Genomic DNA, 20,631 nt, shown 5'->3' on the forward strand with positions numbered 1-20,631 from the left:
TAGAAGAGTTTGGAAGATCTGAGGTGAACATTTCTACCAATATCTTTCCACATGTAATGAATATTTTCGTTATCAAGTAACATTTTCCAACCTGAATGCTGCTATGCTACCCGACTTTGAGTATTGGGGTTGCCACACTAATATACATACACTTTTAAACTCGTTACTGAAGTCTGCTAATATGCCCAGACTTGCAGAAGTACAGGAGACACACGCATTTCAACCATTTCTCACGCTTTCACGCAACACCTAGTATTTTTCTCCCTGAGAAGTAAGGGATAACTTGTCCCGCTATATACAATTAATGGACGAGGTGGAGGGATACGGAGGTACGTTTTCTGCCCATTTGAGAGCTCTTTCGAGTTACACAATTAAATGCCACCTACCAGCCAATCAGAAGCATTTTTCTGGTTGTTTGGTCAATAGAAAAACCCGACACAAACCCTTCACTATTTCCATCAGCCCAACAGAGTAACATAGTTATCTATTCTGAGACATTTCATCAGTCTGATTGTCTCCCAACTGCATGGACAGCAGATGACAAGGACATTTAATGAGGTGATGAAGCCAGCAGGACACCAAGCTGTCCTCTCGAGGTCTCCCTCGGCTACGCAGGGGGACAGGAGAGTGTCGGCCTTCTCCAGTCACACTCCCTCCCCACACTGCCTCGGTAAGACTGAGTCCAGGAGCCTTGTCAGTCACGCTGTAATTACGCTGTGACTAGAGTTTAGGTCAAGGGATCCTATTTGTCCTTTTCTGTGCCTCACAAGACGGAGCTGTTGTGAACTACCCAGCAAGAGGAGATCCACGGTGTCACCAAGTGGAGGTGAGTGTCACCTGTACCTTAGGTGTTCACTAGAACGAATAATTCAGCAATTAACTACGCACTTGTATCTAATATAGCATTATAATTTCAGTGTTTTTCCAAAAGCCTGTCACCAACATCACTGTCTTCTGCCTAGTCACCACAGAGGTCAGACTGTGGTGCCATAGCAATCGAGGCCCCCACTTCGCCACTGATCAAGATTAAGGATGAACCGATAGACGAGGACTACGACGCAGCCCTGCTGCCTCAGTCCTCCAGCAGACAGGTCAAAGAGGAGCTGGAGAACCAGGAGGTCAGGCTCTCATTCACGCCCTCGTTCAGGCCCTCGTTCAGGCCTTTGACGGTCTAAACTAGACTGGGAGCGTCAGAGAGAGACTTTACTGAGCGTGTTGTTTGTGTTGCAGGATGAGTTGAGGATCAGCTCTGTGTACTCGGTGGGAGGAGGACCCTCGTACAGCGCCCCCAGTGGTGAGAGTGAAGACCAGCTCTCACACAGTCTGAGCACTGCTAGTTCTGTTCACCTGGTTATCTAATACAGTGGTTCTCAATCCTGGTCCTCGGGACCCCCTGTTGTGTTGGAGCAGGGAAACATCTAAAACATGCAGGGCAGGGGGTACCGAGGACCAGGATTGAGAACCACTGATCTAATAGAGGGGTGGGCTTAGATGCTACCTTCTGCTACTTTTGAGCATCCAGCTTTGTCTCTACCTCCAGTTGCAGGTCCCGCCCCCCACGCCCCCTCCATATTTGGTCCTGGGAGGAGCTTGGCTCCAGCCCCATTGGTCCAGCCTCCGCCGCCTCCCCTGGCTCCGCCCCCCCCTGGCAGAGGCGGTAGCTCTGCTAACGTCAGTTGCATCGGCTGCTCCAAGGTGCTGTTAAAGGGACAGATGGCCTTCCAGAAGAAGGGCTCCACCCAGCTGTTCTGCTCCACCGTCTGCCTCACTGGCTTCCTGCCTCCAACCGTCCCGGCCCGGCCCTGCCACCAGTGCCTCAAGTACCTCATCTGATGTTGTTTATCCTTACTTTGAGATGATCTAACTTGTCATGTTGTGCTTTTAAAGGAGCAGGATGCAAATCAAAGCAGTTGACTCATATTAACACCAATGGATCTGATTGTGTGTGTAGCTCTTTACAGAATTCTTACGGCTCAAGATCTGTCCATTTTGGTGTCATCTAATCTAATGGCCAAAAACATTTTGTGTTGTTTTTGTGTCTTGCCAGCTGTTTCTCTCAGTTGCTTTAAATGGGTAAATTAAACCGTTTTTTCTGTGCCCATAAACCTTGCAGGGAAATTGAGAACCCTATGAATGTGCCCAGTGTTGTGGTGGACAACAACTTTAAGGACTTCTGCAGCCCTGTCTGCCTGTTTGCGTTCAATCGCAAAAAGAAGACTGATCTCGCTGCTCCAGAACTTCCTTTCTGCAGCATTTGCAAAAAGTCCAACGAGGTAAAGGTTGAAAGCCTGCAGCGACTTCTTCTAAACACCCTCACCAACACACAGACGCTCTCCCATCGCAACACAAACCTGCCCTCACTCCCCTGTTCCTCATTCAGGTTCAGCATGAGGTAACCTATCACGGTGAGCTCCATAGACTGTGCAGCGACGACTGCTTTTTCACATGGCGCTGCAACCGCAACCTGGCCATAAACTTCTGCGAAAACTGTGGCATGTACTGCAGCAGTAAAGGAGGCGGATGCCAGAACCTGACCATTGGAGACGTCAACATGAGGTTCTGCAGTCCCACCTGCATCAGCACCTATAAACAGGTAGCGATGCGTCTCCAGCGGTCCAGAAGACAGTTTTCTGAATGGCTGCAGATGCTAGCTCTCTAACCCTGATCACCCCTTCTCTGACTTCCCCTGTAGACCTGCTCCAAGCTGATGAAGTGTAATCACTGTGGTAACGAGGTGATGGTGTCCACCATGTTGGTGAGCAACGACCCCTTGGGCAAGGTTAAACTGTACTGCAGCTCCACCTGCGTCAGCTACAGCCGGCCTCCACAACACATCCTCTCTGGTATGCACAGTTCCTCAGCCAGGGGTTACGGATAGGATATGGGGAGCAAAATGGCCATCTTAGATTTCTGCCTTGTGGTATTGCATTCATGTTTAAACTGACGGATGTTTGTCCTTTTAAACTGATGAGAACTCTGAAGCGTGCTTCTGTGTGACGACTGTTGTGTTTGGTGATGTTGAAACAGAAACGTGACGGTCTTTCCCTGCCCTCAGGAACCCCGTTCCCCTGCACCCACTGCAAAGTGAACGCTGTCCCTCAGTACCACCTCGCCATGGTGGACGGAAGCATCCGGAACTTCTGTTCCCACGACTGTGTCACCACCTTCAGGGTAACAGCCCCTTCTCACCGCGCCACAAGGCTTCCTGATTGCTAGAATATGACTGTGATCCTACAGTGGTGTATCTTGATCAGCTCTGTGATGTCACTGAGTGCGTGTCCTCGTTCCCTCAGTCTGAGCAGAGCAGAGCTCCGCTCACCGCTCAGATGAACGGCACGTCCACCAATCCCTTGGCTCCTCCTCAGCCTGACCTTCCGGGGACAGGCTCCTCCCCCTACGGCCTCTCTCCGCTCTCCTCCTCCCGGCCAGTTGCCCCTGGTTACCCCGACGCTCCCAGCCAGACCTCCGCAGCGCCCTGTGCATCCACCCCAGGCTCGTCAAGACCGTACGAGCAGCCACAGCAGGGCCTCACCCCCCTCTCTACCTCGCGCTTCACCGGGCCCATCACGCTAGACAAGAGCTGCTCCCAGGAACCCTCCTCCAGGCCTGAACTCTTGCACACGGTACTGATGATCTCCGATTACCTGGAGCCTAAGTTGATCCTCGATTTGATGTATTTGCGAACACACTGAACGAATGTGGTGTAGTTTTCTGCGGTTGTGTTTTCATGACCAAATTGACAGAATAATTCACTTCTAGGTTTGTAAACATTTTGGTGTGAATGTGTGCAGGAGAGCACTGAGACAGATGCTGTGGCTCCTCACTGGGACGTGAAGAACGAGGCGATCATGTGTCGACCTTTCACACACAACCAGGAGACACTGTGCAACCTCCCAACCCAGACCACACACACACCAGCAGGTACAACCCAGACCACACACACACCAGCAGGTACAACCCAGAACACACACACACCAGCAGGTACAACAAGAACATACACACACACCAGCAGGTACAACAAGAACACACACACACACCAGCAGGTACAACAAGAACACACACACACACCAGCAGGTACAACAAGAACACACACACCAGCAGGTACAACAAGAACACACACACACACCAGCAGGTACAACAAGAACACACACACCAGCAGGTACAACAAGAACACACACACACACACACCAGCAGGTACAACAAGAACACACACACACACCAGCAGGTACAACAAGAACACACACACACACCAGCAGTCTCCAGCTGGTCAGAAGGACATGTTGGTAGTTTATTTTCAGGTTTAGTCCTAACTTTAGTTCTCTATGTCCACAGGCTTCTCTGGGTGTAGTTTCACCACCACTATAAACGAGGAGAAGGTGAAAGTGGTGCTTCTTCCCATCCCTGTGCCAGTCTTCATACCCGTGCCCATGAACATGTACTCCCAGTACACGCCGGTTCCCATGCCGATGCCCATTCCTGTATGTTGTGCCGGTGTGATGCTTCATGATGTCACTGATGCCCTCTCGTGACGCTGGACACGTTAATGAGGTGTATGTTTCCTCGGCCAGGTCCCTGTGCCTGTGGTGTTACCGTCCGCCCCGAGTGGCTCACAGTCCAAGGAACCACATGACCCACTCGTCCAATCACAGGGCATTGCTGAGGAGGTTGAGGAAGTTGAGAAGGACAAACCTGTCTCCCATGGAGGTATGGAAAACTAGTTTTACCCACTTAGGTTTGAATGGTCAGTCAGGATCATTTCCTCCTCAGGATGTACATATGTACATAGTGTGTAAACAGGTTCACATGTATTCCATTTGTCGTTTCAGACCAGGGAAGTACTTACAGTGGAGATTTGGAGTCTGAGGCTATCTCCACCCCTCTTAGCTGGGAAGAGGAATCCAACCCTGCACCCAGCAGTCAGCGAGGGGGGGGTCCAGTGGCTGTGGACCCCCCCAGCAGCTCTGAGCCGGGGGCCATGGACTTGGAGGCTGACATCCCCACTGGTGAGATGGAGGTGCTGTTGACTCCAGTGCTTGCTTGGCTTGTACTGTAATATTTCTCTTGTAAGCTACAGTTTTATAAGCTGTCTAGTCATGTGCCTCTCCCAAACAGCAGTTAAGTAGGACACTGGTAATGCCAGCATGTATCGTTGTACCAACTGTGGGAGCTGGACTCTCGTTGCAGAGCGGTGTGACGCCTCTGAGAGGGCTGTCCTCAGGAAGCAGCAGAGGCTGGCTGGACGTAAACGACCCAGAGAAGGTTTCTCTCCCACGGAGGTAAATTAGGGTCATAAAGATTTGCAAACGTAAACCTGGATGTAAACTGTAAACACAATTTTTATTTTCGAAACCCTATTTTATAAAGCTCGGAAAAGTTAGCAAGTTTAGAAAAGATTAACAAGACTGTTTCTGTTAAGGTTTTTGTTAGTTCGAAATGAATGCATATCAATGTGTGTACTGAAACAAGTGTCTTTGTGTATTTGCAGCGCATTGATAGACAGTTCTATAACTCTTGGATACAGGTTGATACTAATAAAAATCCAAAGAGAGCGGTATGTTCTGCTCCTTCTTCAAATGTTTACTGTAAAAAATACAGACAACAGCATTCTATTGGTTTTAAGAAATGCGTAAATGAATGTATATCGGTAATGATGTTCTAAAAAGTGTGTGTCTGTGTTGTGCACATGCAGCGTGTTTGCGAACAACAGGTAGCAGATCAAGCAAAGGCTCTACTAACACTACGAGAACAAATGGTTGCAAAGAAAGCGGTAATTTAATATCATACAGTATATTCTGTATTTCAAACATATTTGTGGGAAAATATGTGTGTGTTAGTGTAATGTTTGTTTTATATATATTTTTTATATACAGGCCACTGATATCAGCCATATCAATACAGCAATATCCATCGATGCAGTGGAACTTAAGAAAGCAGAGTTGAGGAATCAGCTGAAGAGGCGTTCAGAGGAGGACCCGTCTCCGAGGGCGGAGGTGCAGCTGGCAACAGACGAACTGATAAAGACATTGGAAGAGACCAGGAAAGCGTTGGACGACAGCCAATCGACAATGGAGGAGACCTGGAACGCACTCGCCGAGCTCCAGGAAGAAGCATCGTCCGAGATGCAGGAAGAAGCATCGTCCGAGATGCAGGAAGAAGCATCGTCCGAGAACCAGGAAGAAGCATCGACCGAGAACCAGGAAGAAGCATCGAACGAGATGCAGGAAGAAGCATCGACCGAGAACCAGGAAGAAGCATCGAACGAGATGCAGGAAGAAGCATCGTCTGAGATGCAGGAAGAAGCATCGTCCGAGATGCAGGAAGAAGCATCGACCGAGAACCAGGAAGAAGCATCGAACGAGATGCAGGAAGAAGCATCGTCTGAGATGCAGGAAGACAACGGAATGACGATTCAACTGCCGCCGATCAGTCCGGACGACGGTGATCTGCGCACAGAGCAGTGCTCACCCCTAGTTGGAAGAAACGTCCATCCAGACATTGATATCCCTGTTCTGACCCCTGACGTAGAACAATTGATCAGCAAGCTTAGTTGGGGCTGCAGTAACCAGTACTCCTCTCTTCTTTTCCGTTTGGCAGTAACGGAAGACAAATATAACGAGTGGGCAACGAACACCGACTGGGATGGTTCGAGAGGCAAATGGGCATTGCCAATCAACCTCCGACAGTTCATGATGGATGCCGTTAGGAACAAGTTTCCAACGATGAATGATAAAGACGGAATACATGTGAAAAACGGAGTGAATGAATACTTGCGGATACCTATGAAGACTGGTGCCCGTGCTATACATATCTAGCCTATTTGTAAAGATGCAATATTGTCTGACAATAGACACTACACACCCATTCCATCCCCCAAAATCTGTCTTTTCGTTAGACCAAACATGACAATCAATAAGTAGATTCAACTATTTGATACTTATATTTTATTTTTAACTGTTTATAAAAGCAATGGCTCACTGCAGGTGAGCTGTGAAATAAAGATAAATACCACTGCCTGTTGTGAACTACCGCTTAATTTACAACAGTTAGTTTAATTCCGATCAACTCGTGATTGGACAAGAGGCATTCCAATAAAACCGTGTTCATATTCTAGTGAGATTGCTTAACGACGCTAACTACTGGGAGAATAACAGTAGGTGTTTAACCAGCAAAACAAAAAACATGAAGTGTTAAAGGACAGGATGTCGTGATTAAATACATTTGACGACAAAAAAAGTTGGCTTGTCCAATTTGACAAATTAATAGGGCTAGAGCTACTGTAGTTGAGTCGGCTAGACAAGTTAGCTAGCACTACCAGTACTGGTACAGTACTGTACTATAGATTAGCAGCAGTTTCACACTTACCCTGACTAGCACTACTGAAACATTTATGTATCACAGTAATTTGCACCTTACAAAAACGTTGGTTCATCATTTTGCATGTATCTTGTCACCAGTCAGACCATGCCAATTGTGTACTCGTGTATAGCAAGAGGCAACGTAATACTTGCTGACCTTGCGTTCAGAGGTGGAGCATTTCAGGTAGTGTGTGAGCATTTTTGGGTTTGAGCTGCCTGAATTTTGTTCGATTTGAAAATCTGAAGCTTGAATGTATTTTTCTTAATACTAAAATTAATTTGGGGGATTTGAATTTGACTGTTTTTTCACCTCAAATGTTTACGCCTCGAATTTTTTGTGTGTGCTTTCCTCTACCGTGTGCTCTGGGTTTTAGGAGACATCCTTGACTTTAATCAGACCGCTGTCGCCTGGATTTCTGTATCGAAAAAGTATTTTAATTGAGGGGTGAGAACATTCATTCGTAGGCTATTATTCAAGTATTTTGTGTGCAATAGAGAAGTGTTTGAAACAACTCGTTTAATCAAGTAGATTTAATTAATTGATGTAGGCCTATATCTCAAAGGGAATAGTTACTCAAGACCCTTGACGTGCCTTATGTGTTCACACAGCATAAGGCCTAAACACAATTTTACTTCTCAAACCTTTGTGTTTCAGGCAAGAATATTAATTGAAAGATTGCCCAGCTCTCATACAATATACAACACATACTATAGCTTCTAATATATATCTGTTTGATAATTCAGTTTCAGATACCACATTCTTTGTGAAGATAGGGTTGCTTATGTCTGTGTCACGGAGCTTGGATTTGAGTCGAAGAGGGCCCACCATTTTCTTAATGAGGCCAGTACATCCATCGACATTCATATTGATACTCTACTGCAATGCTCTAGAGACTAAGACCACTTCCCCTTTGTATTGTCTTTCAGATCCACAGCATGTTTACAAACAGCCCTCTAATTACGAGAGTGGCCTTTGCACAGCCCAATGAGTTCAGTGCTGACCTGCATCAGGTGCTAGGAAAGCTGATGGTTCGTTCCCCAGACAGAGAAGTAGAACCAACAGAGAGCATACTTTCATTCAAAGCATGCTTTTTTTCTTTTCTGGCTAAGCTGGCTACCACATTGCAGTTCATTATTCTCTTATCTGTTATTCTCTCTATATTCGATAACTCAGGGGTACAAGCCAGACATTTCTAAATAACAAACACGGCAGATTCGTTTGCCAATTGTGTCCATTCTACTAAGTCTAGTTCTATGTTAGATGACAGATTGTTTGGGCCAATGGCAAACTTTCCATGCAGTATCAGTTAGTTAATGTGTAACTAGACAAGGAGGGGCAGTCAGAATCCTGTGACACCTGTACCTGTGTATGTACTTTTGAACAGCATATTGACTCTAGAGCAATACTGTACTGTTAGTGAGTATACTAGTGAGATCATACACTATGCTTTTGTAAAACATTTGCATAAACTGGAGTATTTCTGTGCGTTGAGGTAGAGGGGAACGGTGCTGATATGGTGAGTGTTGCTTGTTAATGACATCAAGTAGAACTTAAAGCTGTCATCTGTCTAGCAGCACAGTGATGACCTAATCATTAACACTAATGTCTAAAAAGTTTAAAACTAAAAACAAAGAACAGCTTATGATACAAGGATTTTGTCATGAGAACTTATATACGTTCATACCAATACTTGACCAAGAACAAAGTTGTCTGTGACTCTAAAAGAACCTTTGATACTTGTAGACCAGTCAGCTGTTATGAAGGAGGTCAGGAAGACCGAAGAGAGTCAATAAAGGAATGTTGGACTGATAACAACATATTTGCTTGTTTTGCTTACAGACCACTTTACTTAAATTTGGTCAGATAGCAGATAATTTATTTTACTTCTTTTGACTCTTCGTTTCATCTGTTAATGAAAACTAGGCAGTCACTGACATGAATTCATCGCATCTTTAAGCAATACCCCCTCCTCCCCCCATCTCTCACGTTCTCTTTCTGATTTGAAGGCGGACGCTAGTTCTCAACCATCAGCCCCAGCGAAGCTTGATCAAGTGCAGGGCCAAGTCAATGAGGTCAAAGTTATTCTCAAGGACAACATCAACAAAGTGTTGGAAAGGGGAGAGAAGTTAGATGACTTAATTGACAAGACAGATGACCTTCGATCAACTGTGAGTATTGAGAGGACGAATGAGCGTTAATAAGTGTGTGCTTGTATTCCCAAGGTGTTTTCCTATGTGTGCTAATATATACATATCCCAACATCAGACAATGCAACATACAATGTGTAGTTATTATGTTACACATTGCAGGTATTTTAATTTATTTCTTACCTGTTCAGGCTGACACATTCCAACGGACATCCGCAAGGGTTGCCCGGAAATACTGGTGGAAAAATACAAAGATAATGATCATCATCGGCGTGGTAGTGGTGATTGTCGTCATCCTCATCATCCTATTTGCCACTGGTGTAATTAAGTAAACCTGGATTCAGAAGTCCAAAACAGGTTCAACCTGTTAGGTAGCATGGGGATGTTTCAGTACTTCATGTAAATAAGCAATAGTCAAATTACCTTGTTCTTTTTAAAGATGTGTGATATGATATGTTCAGCCCGTGGCCATGTAATGATACATTTCATCATTTAAAGCTGTGTGCATTCTTTCAAATTATTTTCTTAATTTTTTATAACTTTGTAAAACGATCCCTTTGTACACTGCTATGCTAATCTGTCACTATTCTAATGCACAAGTGTTCAGTGGATGACGTTTGCAGGACTCAAACGGGTAGAGTAGCCTAATCGTTGATCAAGGACCCAGAGACATCTTCAGTGAATTTTATAGTTTTATTGTTTTGATTGTTTTGCAGGATATCTGGCATGGTTTACATACTTTATCCTATAGCATATCAAAATATCAATCTAATAAGATAGGAATAATCAATATATGCATTTCTGTATAACTTTCAATGTGTTTTTCATAACTAGTAATTAATACAATTATAATAATACCAATATAAAATGTCTAGGATAATGACCAAACCGATCTTCGGTTCACTTGAGCACTTGACAAAAAGGACAAAAGAACATCTGAATCATTGAATAATGAATCAACCCTCAAACACATCTGTTGTGACAGTTTCTTTTAACACGTGACGAATATGATGGTTAATATGAAGCTATGAGATGCAACCAAAACAAAAACAACATTAAATAAAAGTCGATTCGAACGGTAGATCTACTTCATAATGCTGGATATGTTTCCCATAATCTCTCCGTCATGTTATCTGGATACTGCCAAGTCTTCCGCCAATGCTCCATCGAAAGACAGCTTCCAATCGTGTATCACTTCGAAGCCTGCAGAAAACAAACAAGCCAAACAGTCTATTATGACTGTACAGAAAACAAAAACAATATAAAATAGGAATCCCCCGTCTTTAATTCATTATGAAAAGACAATAAAACAATGATTTTAACATTCAGTTAGTCCATAAGCTACAAATCCTTAGGTGCGATAAGAGTCAAAACGCAACTACAAAATCAATAAGGAAGCCTTCAATTGGTAAAAAATATATACACGTTAAGTTAAGCATTACATGCAAATTTCTGGACACATTGTACTTCCATGTTTTTCCAAAAGAAGAGAATTTGTTAGAGGAAAATTAAAAATGTATAAAAGCTTTTCCCACCGCTGTCAGTAACACAAACAGTAAACAAGTACAAAAGTAATGCACTTCTCCATCAGTGGCATCCAAGTACAAACCAGGTTTAAGCTCATGGACTACTGGTTACTACGGCTACGAGGGCTAAATAAAGAAAGCAAGCATTACAGGTAAGATTAGGAACTGGAAAGTCCAGAGAAGACGTATCCTTTAAAAAGTAAATAGTTATTTTCTCTGTCGTATTTTACAATTACTTGTGGGGGTAGTAGGGGCCTGTAAAAAACGACATTTAATTTACATTAAACATAAATTTACGTGTATTTAAAATATTTACAGAAACGAAACAATCGAAGGAATTAAATGTAAAGCAAGATGACAAAGATGGGCATATCCCACTTTGTTTACGGTGCTGATACAGGATGTTGGAAGACCATACCAAACGGCAGCATTCGAGAGCGTACGCCTCTCGTGCCCGGTCCGCATTGAGCGGGCCTGAGAGTATCGTGGGGTCAGCTCGTGGCCTGCAAGGAAGCTCCGCTGGCAGGTACAAACAAGGTATATGTCAGTTAGGAGACAACAATTCTTCTTTTTCCTTGTACTTTTAGTTTTTCACATTCATTAACTGTCATAGCAATACTTTACCTGTTAACTTTACAGTTACAAAATGGTGCAAAAGAGACAGCCGAAAGCCAGCTGTTAGAATAATCACCACAAAGGCTGTTGCCCTCTATGTTACCATTACAGTAAAGCACTTCAGGGTGCTGTGAAAAACTTTGAAAGGGATTATTATTCATGTTAATTATGGTACAAAGAAGTGATACCACTAAGTAGTTTTTCGATTTTAGGTTTGTGGTGAGAGAGATTCGGTTATACCTGTTTGTGCGAATTCTCCACATCAGTATGGTTTGTAACTGTTTTGGTGTGATCCTCGTCTCACGGACTTGCCATATCCACCTTGTTGATCTTAAAATATCACAGACAAGTAAGAAGTGTTAACATATATAAATAGTTCCAACATGGTGACAGCAACATCAACTAAATAATCAAGTATTTAAATAACTGAAAATACCACAAGGGAGTAGTGTGGTATTACATGTACATTTAGTCATTTAGCAGACGCTCTTATCCAGAGCGATTTACAGTAGCTACAGGGACATTCCCCCGAGGAAAGTAGGGTGAAGTGCCTTGCCCAAGGACACAAAGTCATTTCGCACAGCCAGGAATCAACCCAGCAACCTTTTGATTACTAGCCCGACTCCCTAACCGCTGAGCCACCTGACTCCCTGTATTACACAATCAATACATTATTTTAGTGTGCCATCGTAGAAGGCATTACATACTGGTGTAGTCACCATATCCATAGTTGTATCCAGAATAGTCATAGCCACCATATCCTCCGTAGCCTTGGTTATTGTATCCATAGTTGCCATATCCTTGGTTCCAATAGTTTCCGTAACCCTGGTTCCAATTTTGACTAGGCCCTGCAATACACACCTTCTTAGAACACTTGGAATAATGTGCCGAACACCATAAAGAACATATACAAATAGTCATCATTAGTGAGCTTATAGCTGTAAATGTTATTATAAACACACTATGTATTAATTGTTAAATATGAATGTACAAAGGTTTGTGTAAGTTCATGGTGAATCTCTCTGAGTGTATACCCCTGCCTCGAGGTCTGGGGGAATATCCATCTCTCCCTCCCCAGTGCTGCTGTATCTGGTACTGCTCTTTGGACATGGCCACCTTGATTTCACACTGACAGAAACAAACATGGGGTCGGAGGGTGTATGAAGAAGCTGTTTGGATCAGAACAGCTTGGATATTTTTATTGCGGAAAAAACTTGTTTTGTTGTTACCTTGCTCAGTCCTATATTGTGATATTTCTTCAGCATGATATTTTTCACAGATTCTTCGTCTTTGAAGGTTATGAAACAGAACCCACGCCTTTTATTTGTTTTGTTTTCCATGGGCAATTCAATAGACTCCAACTGTCAACAAGAACAACTGTGACTGCTAAGTATCTATGGAGTATGGGTGTAGTTAAAGTTAAATATAGTATATAAGTATAGTTAAGTAAAAGTTATCGAATTTACATGACATTTACATTTTAAAATGTTTTGCTTTCATCCAAAGCAACGTACAAATAGTGCATAATAGTAGAACATCAAGGATCACCTGTGTAGTTATTTCATTACTCCCAGAATTTTATGAAAATAAATATGTACGTAAACAGTGAAGAATAGACAGCCTACCTCTCCAAATGTGCAAAAGTACTCTTTGATTTTCTCTTCTGGAGTGTCTGGAGAGAGACCGCCAACAAAAATCTTCTTTATCGGTTCCTTGCTCTTCATTGCCTTGGCCTTCTTTGGGTCGATGACTTTCCCATTCAGCTTGTGTTCCTTCTGTTGAGTGACCTGGAGGTGTCATAGTAACCCCATAGAAAAGACAGTCACTCCCTATTACACTTAATACCTACCTTTGCAAACACATGGGCTCACAATTATAGATAAATATTGAATATTGAGACGATACCTTATCAACACTCTCAGCCTCTTTAAACAACACGAAGCCAAAGCCTCTGGATCGGCCAGTCATTGGGTCCAGCTTAAGTGTGCAGTCTACCACCTCGCCAAACTTAGAGAAGTAATCTTTCAAATCCTTCTTGGTTGTGTCCCAGCTGAGCCCACCAACAAACATTTTCCTGTTTATAGATCATACAGAGTGGCATCGTTAATTATGAAACAAGGGGCACCTATTCAATAGGCTACTAGTACTGCACTTATTTACTTACATTTTCCTCCAACAGCAACCGCTATCTTTTCATAGCAGCACATTAGCTAATACAACCAAGGTAGCAACAAACTAACCAAATAAGTACAAACTATACAGCACTGCTCTATTATTGCATGTATTATTGCATGTATTAGAACTGCCTTTTTACGTTTTAATATTGCATATTTCAAGAGTTGTTTTCTAATTCAATTTCCGTAAATGACGATCCAAGTCATTCAACCTGTATATCATCACTGAATTCCGATAGACTACCGCTACACACATTCCATGCACAATTCTCAACTCCACTGGCTATGGTGTGTTTTTAATTACGAATCCAGCCCAAGTAATACAGCGTCACTTATAAATGGCCATGATGATAGCCTGCTAGAATCCAGCTTCATCATCATTCTCCTGCAAAACAGGAAACATCATTTGCAGGTTTAGTCTCGGTAACGTTCACTCGCTCTCGCTCTAGGCTATTTCTAGTGCTTAATTTTCACGGTTTATTACAGCTATAAGCTAGCCACCATCAAATGTCGCACCCCTCATCCTCCTCGTTTTTGCTTGCATCAATCTTTGATCCCTCGGACTCTCCTCCTCTTCCCAGGCCCGAGCTGCACTCTGCAGTCGGCATCTGTTCTTCACTGCTTGCCTCTCCGTCTTCTTCCATCATTGTCAACAGAGTTGGATCATCACCTATTTCAAGGTCCTCCGACATTTTTGTTTCGTACGAATATCTAACGTGGGGACTTGTGAGCGATGGTACTGGACTAGCTTGCTAGCTGAAGAGATAACGATTAAAGCACAGCTTTCCCAACTCGTTTGGATGTTAGCTAGCTAGACTTGTTAGCTAGTGAAGATAATTAGCTATTAGCTAGCTACTCGGTTTCCTATCAATCTGACTGGTACTGTGTTTTTCCCCCACGATGAGGTTTCGCTCTTAATTACGTTCAGCTGAGCAAAGAGCCAGTATGCCAACAACTACCACATAAAAAAGACAATAGGTTTCCATGTTTTTGTTATTTGGCCAGTTAACCTTAAGGAAAATACAAATTTGCTAGCTAACTTGGCATGGGTTACACACGTTTCGATACCCGGGGTAACCCAAGGGGCGCTCTTCTCAGCTGTGTCGGTGGATCCAGTCCAAATGTGGGAACCCCACCCATCCGTGCTATCTCGAGAGAGAAATCCACTTTAGTTTCAGAGGCGTCGTGCTTGGTGGGTGGAACTGGTTGCGAGTTGAGAAGCGTGCGTAATGTAACTCGACGGCCACTCTTTCGATGTTGATAAACAAATGTCTCTGAAAAATGTCTCCCTCTGAAATTAATAGTTTACCAGAGTATTGGGTTACATACTGTAAAAAAAAAAAAAAAGCATACCGTACACTGAAATTGTACAAATGTTAAAAATGAGTCATGGTCTGGACAGCTTTACACCCTCTTTATTAATCCCTTAGCAGAAACGGCCAAAAATCTATTGAGACAAAATGCTGAAAATTAGGGTATAAAGACACACATCTTGACAAAATCTAGACCTAAAGCCTCATAAGAATACAAAGTGAAGAAGAGGGTGAAGAACACGGGAAAAATATTGTGTGGGGTAACTCACTATTTACAAAATCAGACACAATGAAATGAAGGTCTGTTAAAATCATGAGCTGATCTCAGGACAGGACAGGATTCCCCCAAACTGCCACCAGGGTATAGGGTAATTCTCCAGCCAGCCTGTCTGTCTGCAAACAAGGAAACAAGACAGGCATTTACTCATTCTGGACCACTTGAAACACTGAACCGAAAAAAGAACACGTCCATGACTCAATGTTTAACTTCTTGTGCTGTCAACTTTAAACTATTAAGTTTATGTTTATTTCTCCATTCCGTTTTAAAGATCATATGTAGGACTTGCAGCTTCACGCACTCCAGCTAACAGCTTCCCAAATTGCAACAGCTTCAACTATTCTGGATTAGTCAATAATCCATTTTAAAAGGAGCAAACTAAGTTACAGTATAGGGCAGGACCCTCACTGTACCCAAGTCCTCAAAAAGAGGATTGTTTTGAAGAAATGTGTTTGATTCACAGTAGCTTTTAACAGGGAATTGAACGTGTCAGCTTTCAATAGTGTCATAAAGCTGGTTTACATATGATCTTTAACACCTATGTTTAAAAAAAGGTTTGGTGTTTATCAATTGTAGTTCTCTAAGGGCTATAAAGAAAAAGCAAGAATCATGAGTTTAAGCGATTTAGGAGGGGGGTCATTTTAGAAAAACCAAAACGAAAACACTGAAGCTCCAGAACTGAAACACAAAACCACTAAAATAAAAAGAGAATACACAACAATTCGTTAATTACAAGTCTTTAAAAGGTTTCGTTTTATGTAATTCCTGTAAAAAACCCATTTCAGACAATTGTTAAAGGAAACACTGAACAACTTAAAAATGAAAAAACAAGGTCATTTTCCTTTTGTCTTTTATGTTTCTTTCTGTTTATCGCTGGTACAGGAAGTTGGAAGAGACCATACCACAGGACAGCGTTTTCTTGTGCATGCCGTGCTCTCTGCCCGCTATGTGCGACGCCCAGAGAATGTCATGGTCAGGTGACAAACGGCCTGCAATGAAGTCCCCACTGGCAGGTACAAACAAGGTACAATATCAGTTAGGAAAAGAAAGGAAAAATAAGGATAGGTCCTTACTTTGCACCCTTTAGCAGTACTTTACCTGTTTACATTGCTATCAAGTCTTTTTATGTTATTTCCTTATGAATACCTGTTAAAAAGCAGGGGAAAAGGAGAATCTACAGAAAAACGCTAACGTTTTTTCTGGAGAGCTTAATAAAACGCAAAACCGCTACACAAGCATTACACAATTAAAGATCTATAGACATTCTTACAATCTTAAGATTTATCTTTCAAAAGGGGACGTGTGGTGTGAGTAACCACTTGCTTTCTCCCCCAAAACAGGTTTTGGTGAAGGTTGTTTTGTCTATTGATCTTTAAAGGTTTAAGTTAAGCCAGAGGTGACACTCAAAATGATGATCTTACCAGAAGTCTTAGTGTAATCATTTTATCAGTAGGGCTGGTAGTTGTTCTGGTGGGTCCCACTCTCTCGAGACACCTTTCCATAACTGCTCTGCTGACCTATACGGAGGTCAAAGGTTAGGAGGTCACAGGTTAGGAGGTCAAAGGTTAGGAGGTCAGACAGGTAAAAACACACTTAAGGCAGACTGGCAAAGCAAAACCTTACCAAAATGCTTCATGTTAAACTGTGTTGCTTTACTTTTTTTCCCCCCCGCAATTAAAAGTGCTGTTGTCAGACCGCTGTAACCTGTTCGATGTAGCCTGAATACTTTGTTCACACTAATAACCATCATTATCTGCTTAGAATTAAGAGCTGTGGAATTTGGATGAGAGCACTTTCAACACTGGCTGATGAGTCGCTACATTGCTATAAATGGAAAAACAAATCATGTGTCCCTACCATCATTTCCAGAATACTAACTCTCCTTTTTCTAACTGAGGTGTGCACATCCACAATCCCACACATCTTAAGTACTCAAGAACGCATTGTTTACATCAATCCATGCGATGCAGTCCAGATGTGTGAAACCTTATCTGTCCCTTTTACATGGGAAGTGAGACTTAATGACTGATGAACAATGATAGTTATTCTATCAAGTAACATATTGCACTGCCTGGATAGAGTGATATAGACCATCATGCATCAGAGCAAAGAGACCCAAGGCAGGCAGCATTACAGATATTGATTTATTTTTCCAGAAACTATTGAATACATACAAGGATACTTGCTTCCGCTGTTTGTCTAGACGTACATTAGTTGTTGAGGCAAGGCACTGCTTCAGTTAGGCCTAGTGTTCAACATCAATAAGTTAGCTTACCATTGTAGTCATCGTAGCCCTGTCCATAACCATAACTATTATAGTTGTAGCCAGAGTAGTCATAGCCAGTGTAGTCACTGTAGCCCTGGTTGTATCCGTTGCCATAGCTCCCATAGTTCTGCCCATAGTAGCTGCCGTAACCCTGATTGTAGTTACTCTGACCTAAATCGAGAAATCAGAAAGGTTAATATGACGGGAAAGTATAGTGGCTTTATTTTTTTATGAGTAGACATTTCTCTGGTAGACGTTTCTGGTTTTGAACGAGTTACTTTTTAATCGGGATTCCTACGTCTCAAGGAGTGTGGTGGGAGATGGATCCAGGGGCGTACGTTTGTTTTCGAATGTGTCAGACAACTTTTATGGATAACACTTAATAAAATGTGGGAGGGGGCATATATTCTATTTATAGAAAGTGGGTGGGGGACATGTCCCACCGATGTATAATGAAACATATGCCCCTGGATGGGTCATAAACAGAAGTGATGGTAGTTACCTCCTCGCCCCCGGCCCCTGTACCCTCCTCTGGCCCCTCCGTATCCCCGGTCTCCTCTGTGCTGCTGCTGTTGTCTGTATACTTCTTTCGGCTGGGCCACCTTGATTTCACACTACCAGGAGAACACAACAGCAGTCAACAGGAGAGACTACAACCACAGACAGACACATATGCTCATGTTTTTTCCCCATAACACCCGACAGTGTTAAAGCGAGAGGTCTTGACAAACATGAGTTTGTTTGAGTTTAGTATAGCGGTTGAGTTTAGTGCAAATGTTTTTACAACAATCTAAAAAGGCACTGAAGTTCCGAATACCTTTCCGCTTCCCACTTGATGGTATCTGCATTCCAAGAGCTTCTGAACAGGACTTTCCTCGGTGTACGTCACGAAGCAGAACCCTCTGCGTTCGTTGGTTTTGGCGTCCATAGGAAGCTCGATACTTTCAATCTGTCGGCACAGTACACACGTCAGATTCTACACGAGAGAGCGCTCATCTCGGAAGTTCTCATCTCGAAACAAGTCTCCGAATCTACAATTGTATCCAATTAATTTAGCTTAAAACTTTGAGTTTAAAACTTACTTCGCCAAACTGTCCGAAGTATTCCCGGATTTCTTCTTCTGGGGTATCAGGGCTGAGGCCTCCTACAAAGACCTTCTTTGGAGGTTCTTTTCCCTTCATTGCTTTTGCTCTCTTGGGATCAATTAGTTTCCCATCCAACTTGTGTTCTTTAAGCTCCAGGACCTGCAATTCGGCGCAATTACACACATTGTACATCCGGGTGGCAGTATGCTTCTTCGGATCAAGTTGAAAGCTTTTTACCGAGGTAGGAGACTTTAACGGTCGACATAGTCAGGCTGTGGTTTACAACTTACTCTCTCTACACTTTCAGCATCTTTGAAGAGGACAAACCCGAACCCCCTGGATCTCCCTGTCATCAGGTCTGTTTTGATGGTGCAGTCCAGCACCTCGCCAAACTTGGACAAGTAATCTGTAAGATCAGTTTTGCTTGTGTCCCAACTGAGCCCGCCAATGAACATCTTGCTGTGAATAGAAATAACGAACATGAACATTTTCCTAAGAGGGCTTTCCCCGTGCCATTTCAAGTCATTGAAATCATCAGACACACTGCAATCAAACATATTTTTATAATCATGTGGAATTTAGTGGATTTACAAAATGAATGTATGAGTGTTGACATTCAACATTCTTATGTTCATGTTGTGAGGAGCTAGCAATGGCAGTTGATCTCAACTAGAGCTAGGAGCCACGTAAGAGGTGTCAGAAGTAGTCTACTTTTTAACTGTACTCAAATATTGGAATGAAAGCAATCTGGGAGAGGGATTCTACAGTACAAGCCATTTGAAACTGACCCCACATGAATGACATGACCTGCATCAAACTAGCAGATATTTGCAGTCTGCATTCGTTAGGTTCGCTAGCTCTTGAAGTTGACCGCAATGTAACCAAACCGCCCACAACGCCTCCGGGTCAGTTCAGGAGGGCCTGATTGACACGTCAACGACACCGGGTTGGAGAAGGTTACAACTGCCGAGCAGTTCCGACAGACAGATTCACTACAAAAAGAGTGGCTGGCTAGCGATACCTGCCATAGCTAACGTTAGCAAACTTTTCCCTAGTAATATCGATCATGGCCATGGTTAAATGAGCTAGATTAACTTTACTGTTGCTAGTAGTAGTCTACCAAACTGAACGTGTAATAGCTATAGATTTACAGTGTCTACACTAAATACATTAGCGAAATTAATTTACGTAACGCCACCCAGATCTATTGCCGGATTACCTCACAAACTAACCTGCATCCAACTACTGTAGTTCGTTGGTCATATTGGCTTGATTGGTATGCAAGGAGTTTGACAGCAAGCCGGGCACAGACACTTACCCGTCATCTTGCAGGTTTTTGCTTGCGTTTATTTTAGAACCCTCTGGAAATTCATCTGTACTGAAGTCAACTTGGCTATCAGTCTCCATTTTCCCACTTAAAAAAAGGGTTATTAATTGGCAAGCTACAGTTAATTATATAACTACTCGATTTGCTATGACAATTCCAGACTGATTTAGCTAGCGAGTTTCGATTCCTATGTAAAATGGCTGACATCAAGGGCGGACAGGGCGGAGAGTGACGCAGATGATGTGGTTTGTTTGTAAATCCACTAGAGGAGCCCGGCGGTGTTCTGGAGAATTCAGTTCCCCTGTCCCCCCTTCCTTGCGCGTGCGCGAAATCATGACATTTTCTCTTGTTGCTTGGTTGAGGTGAATGTGATTTATATAATCGCGTGAGTTAGTTTATAGTGTACTCTACATACTATCCATGAGGATAAGGTACATTTCTTGATGTTGGTTAGTTAAATTGCACTCAAATGCAGGCTTTATGGGGTATATATAAGTATGGGGCAACAGATGTTGTCTGTTACTGTGATCATTATGTATAACAAG

At 43.0% G+C, this 20,631-nt stretch overlaps 4 protein-coding genes across 15 annotated transcripts; 2 read left to right on the plus strand and 2 right to left on the minus strand.

The window, feature by feature from the left end:
- Positions 1-9: 9 nt before the first annotated feature.
- Positions 10-7,011, plus strand: LOC136964250 (zinc finger MYM-type protein 4-like). The gene is made up of 19 exons (XM_067258280.1): positions 10-23; positions 535-670; positions 771-826; positions 963-1,118; positions 1,231-1,294; positions 1,541-1,820; positions 2,114-2,273; positions 2,381-2,593; positions 2,693-2,843; positions 3,056-3,171; positions 3,294-3,623; positions 3,792-3,921; positions 4,333-4,478; positions 4,569-4,704; positions 4,827-5,003; positions 5,185-5,276; positions 5,486-5,551; positions 5,690-5,767; positions 5,871-7,011. Exons 2-19 carry the CDS (start codon positions 538-540, stop codon positions 6,810-6,812), a joined length of 3,426 nt encoding a protein of 1,141 aa, XP_067114381.1. The 5' UTR covers positions 10-23; positions 535-537; the 3' UTR covers positions 6,813-7,011.
- Positions 7,012-7,349: 338 nt separating this feature from the next.
- si:ch73-234b20.5 (uncharacterized protein LOC449923 homolog) lies at positions 7,350-10,661 on the plus strand. 2 transcript variants are annotated; one of them, XM_067257973.1, is made up of 5 exons: positions 7,350-7,539; positions 7,730-7,800; positions 8,100-8,196; positions 9,363-9,524; positions 9,695-10,661. In XM_067257973.1, the coding sequence occupies exons 1-5, from the start codon at positions 7,438-7,440 to the stop codon at positions 9,833-9,835; spliced, it is 573 nt and encodes a 190-aa protein (XP_067114074.1). In that variant the 5' UTR covers positions 7,350-7,437; the 3' UTR covers positions 9,836-10,661. The 2 variants fall into 2 exon arrangements, with proteins under 2 accessions (XP_067114074.1, XP_067114075.1); XM_067257974.1 differs by lacking the exons at positions 7,350-7,539; positions 7,730-7,800; positions 8,100-8,196 and adding an exon at positions 8,603-8,872.
- On the minus strand, positions 10,573-14,950 carry hnrnpd (heterogeneous nuclear ribonucleoprotein D). 9 transcript variants are annotated; one of them, XR_010879046.1, is made up of 9 exons: positions 14,335-14,515; positions 13,550-13,718; positions 13,270-13,431; positions 12,874-13,005; positions 12,679-12,772; positions 12,352-12,492; positions 11,885-11,974; positions 11,448-11,548; positions 10,573-10,706 (listed from the first exon to the last, which is right to left on the minus strand). XR_010879046.1 is itself a non-coding variant. In XM_067257964.1 (8 exons), exons 1-7 carry the CDS (start codon positions 14,508-14,510, stop codon positions 11,907-11,909), a joined length of 930 nt encoding a protein of 309 aa, XP_067114065.1. In that variant the 5' UTR covers positions 14,511-14,515; the 3' UTR covers positions 10,601-10,706; positions 11,885-11,906. The 9 variants fall into 9 exon arrangements, 6 of the variants coding, with proteins under 6 accessions (XP_067114065.1, XP_067114063.1, XP_067114067.1 ...); XR_010879045.1 differs by having other exon boundaries at positions 10,637-10,706; positions 11,084-11,548; XR_010879044.1 differs by lacking the exon at positions 10,573-10,706 and adding an exon at positions 10,767-11,155.
- A 267-nt stretch (positions 14,951-15,217) lies between these two features.
- hnrnpdl (heterogeneous nuclear ribonucleoprotein D-like) lies at positions 15,218-20,569 on the minus strand. Of its 3 annotated transcripts, XR_010879047.1 has the most exons (9): positions 20,078-20,569; positions 19,050-19,218; positions 18,757-18,918; positions 18,492-18,623; positions 18,177-18,288; positions 17,684-17,845; positions 16,830-16,925; positions 16,311-16,414; positions 15,218-15,524 (listed from the first exon to the last, which is right to left on the minus strand). XR_010879047.1 is itself a non-coding variant. In XM_067257969.1 (8 exons), the coding sequence occupies exons 1-7, from the start codon at positions 20,164-20,166 to the stop codon at positions 16,855-16,857; spliced, it is 897 nt and encodes a 298-aa protein (XP_067114070.1). In that variant the 5' UTR covers positions 20,167-20,569; the 3' UTR covers positions 15,218-16,414; positions 16,830-16,854. The 3 variants fall into 3 exon arrangements, 2 of the variants coding, with proteins under 2 accessions (XP_067114070.1, XP_067114068.1); XM_067257969.1 differs by having other exon boundaries at positions 15,218-16,414; XM_067257967.1 differs by lacking the exon at positions 16,311-16,414 and having other exon boundaries at positions 20,078-20,568.
- Positions 20,570-20,631: the final 62 nt, after the last annotated feature.

The sequence above is a fragment of the Osmerus mordax genome, chromosome 20 (assembly GCF_038355195.1).
Source record: "Osmerus mordax isolate fOsmMor3 chromosome 20, fOsmMor3.pri, whole genome shotgun sequence".
In the NCBI taxonomy this organism is placed as follows: domain Eukaryota; kingdom Metazoa; phylum Chordata; class Actinopteri; order Osmeriformes; family Osmeridae; genus Osmerus; species Osmerus mordax.

What these genes read in the sequence shown, in the direction of transcription:
- LOC136964250 (XM_067258280.1), top strand. Translation starts at nt 538, where the DNA reads ATGACAAGGACATTTAATGAGGTGATGAAGCCAGCAGGACACCAAGCT. An exon ending in AAGGTTTCTCTCCCACGGAG is followed by an intron (nt 5,277 to 5,485) that starts GTAAATTAGGGT and finishes GTGTATTTGCAG; the next exon opens with CGCATTGATAGACAGTTCTA. An exon ending in AAATGGTTGCAAAGAAAGCG is followed by an intron (nt 5,768 to 5,870) that starts GTAATTTAATAT and finishes TTTTATATACAG; the next exon opens with GCCACTGATATCAGCCATAT.
- si:ch73-234b20.5 (XM_067257973.1), top strand. Translation starts at nt 7,438, where the DNA reads ATGTATCTTGTCACCAGTCAGACCATGCCAATTGTGTACTCGTGTATA. An exon ending in TCAGAGGTGGAGCATTTCAG is followed by an intron (nt 7,540 to 7,729) that starts GTAGTGTGTGAG and finishes TCTGGGTTTTAG; the next exon opens with GAGACATCCTTGACTTTAAT. An exon ending in CAGATGACCTTCGATCAACT is followed by an intron (nt 9,525 to 9,694) that starts GTGAGTATTGAG and finishes TTACCTGTTCAG; the next exon opens with GCTGACACATTCCAACGGAC.
- hnrnpd (XM_067257962.1), bottom strand. Translation starts at nt 14,510, where the DNA reads ATGTCGGAGGACCTTGAAATAGGTGATGATCCAACTCTGTTGACAATG. An exon ending in AAAAACGAGGAGGATGAGGG is followed by an intron (nt 13,719 to 14,334) that starts GTGCGACATTTG and finishes ATCTATAAACAG; the next exon opens with GAAAATGTTTGTTGGTGGGC. An exon ending in AGGCTGAGAGTGTTGATAAG is followed by an intron (nt 13,432 to 13,549) that starts GTATCGTCTCAA and finishes TGACACCTCCAG; the next exon opens with GTCACTCAACAGAAGGAACA.
- hnrnpdl (XM_067257969.1), bottom strand. Translation starts at nt 20,166, where the DNA reads ATGGAGACTGATAGCCAAGTTGACTTCAGTACAGATGAATTTCCAGAG. An exon ending in CAGGGGCCGGGGGCGAGGAG is followed by an intron (nt 17,846 to 18,176) that starts GTAACTACCATC and finishes TTCTCGATTTAG; the next exon opens with GTCAGAGTAACTACAATCAG. An exon ending in GGGCTACGATGACTACAATG is followed by an intron (nt 16,926 to 17,683) that starts GTAAGCTAACTT and finishes ACCTCCGTATAG; the next exon opens with GTCAGCAGAGCAGTTATGGA.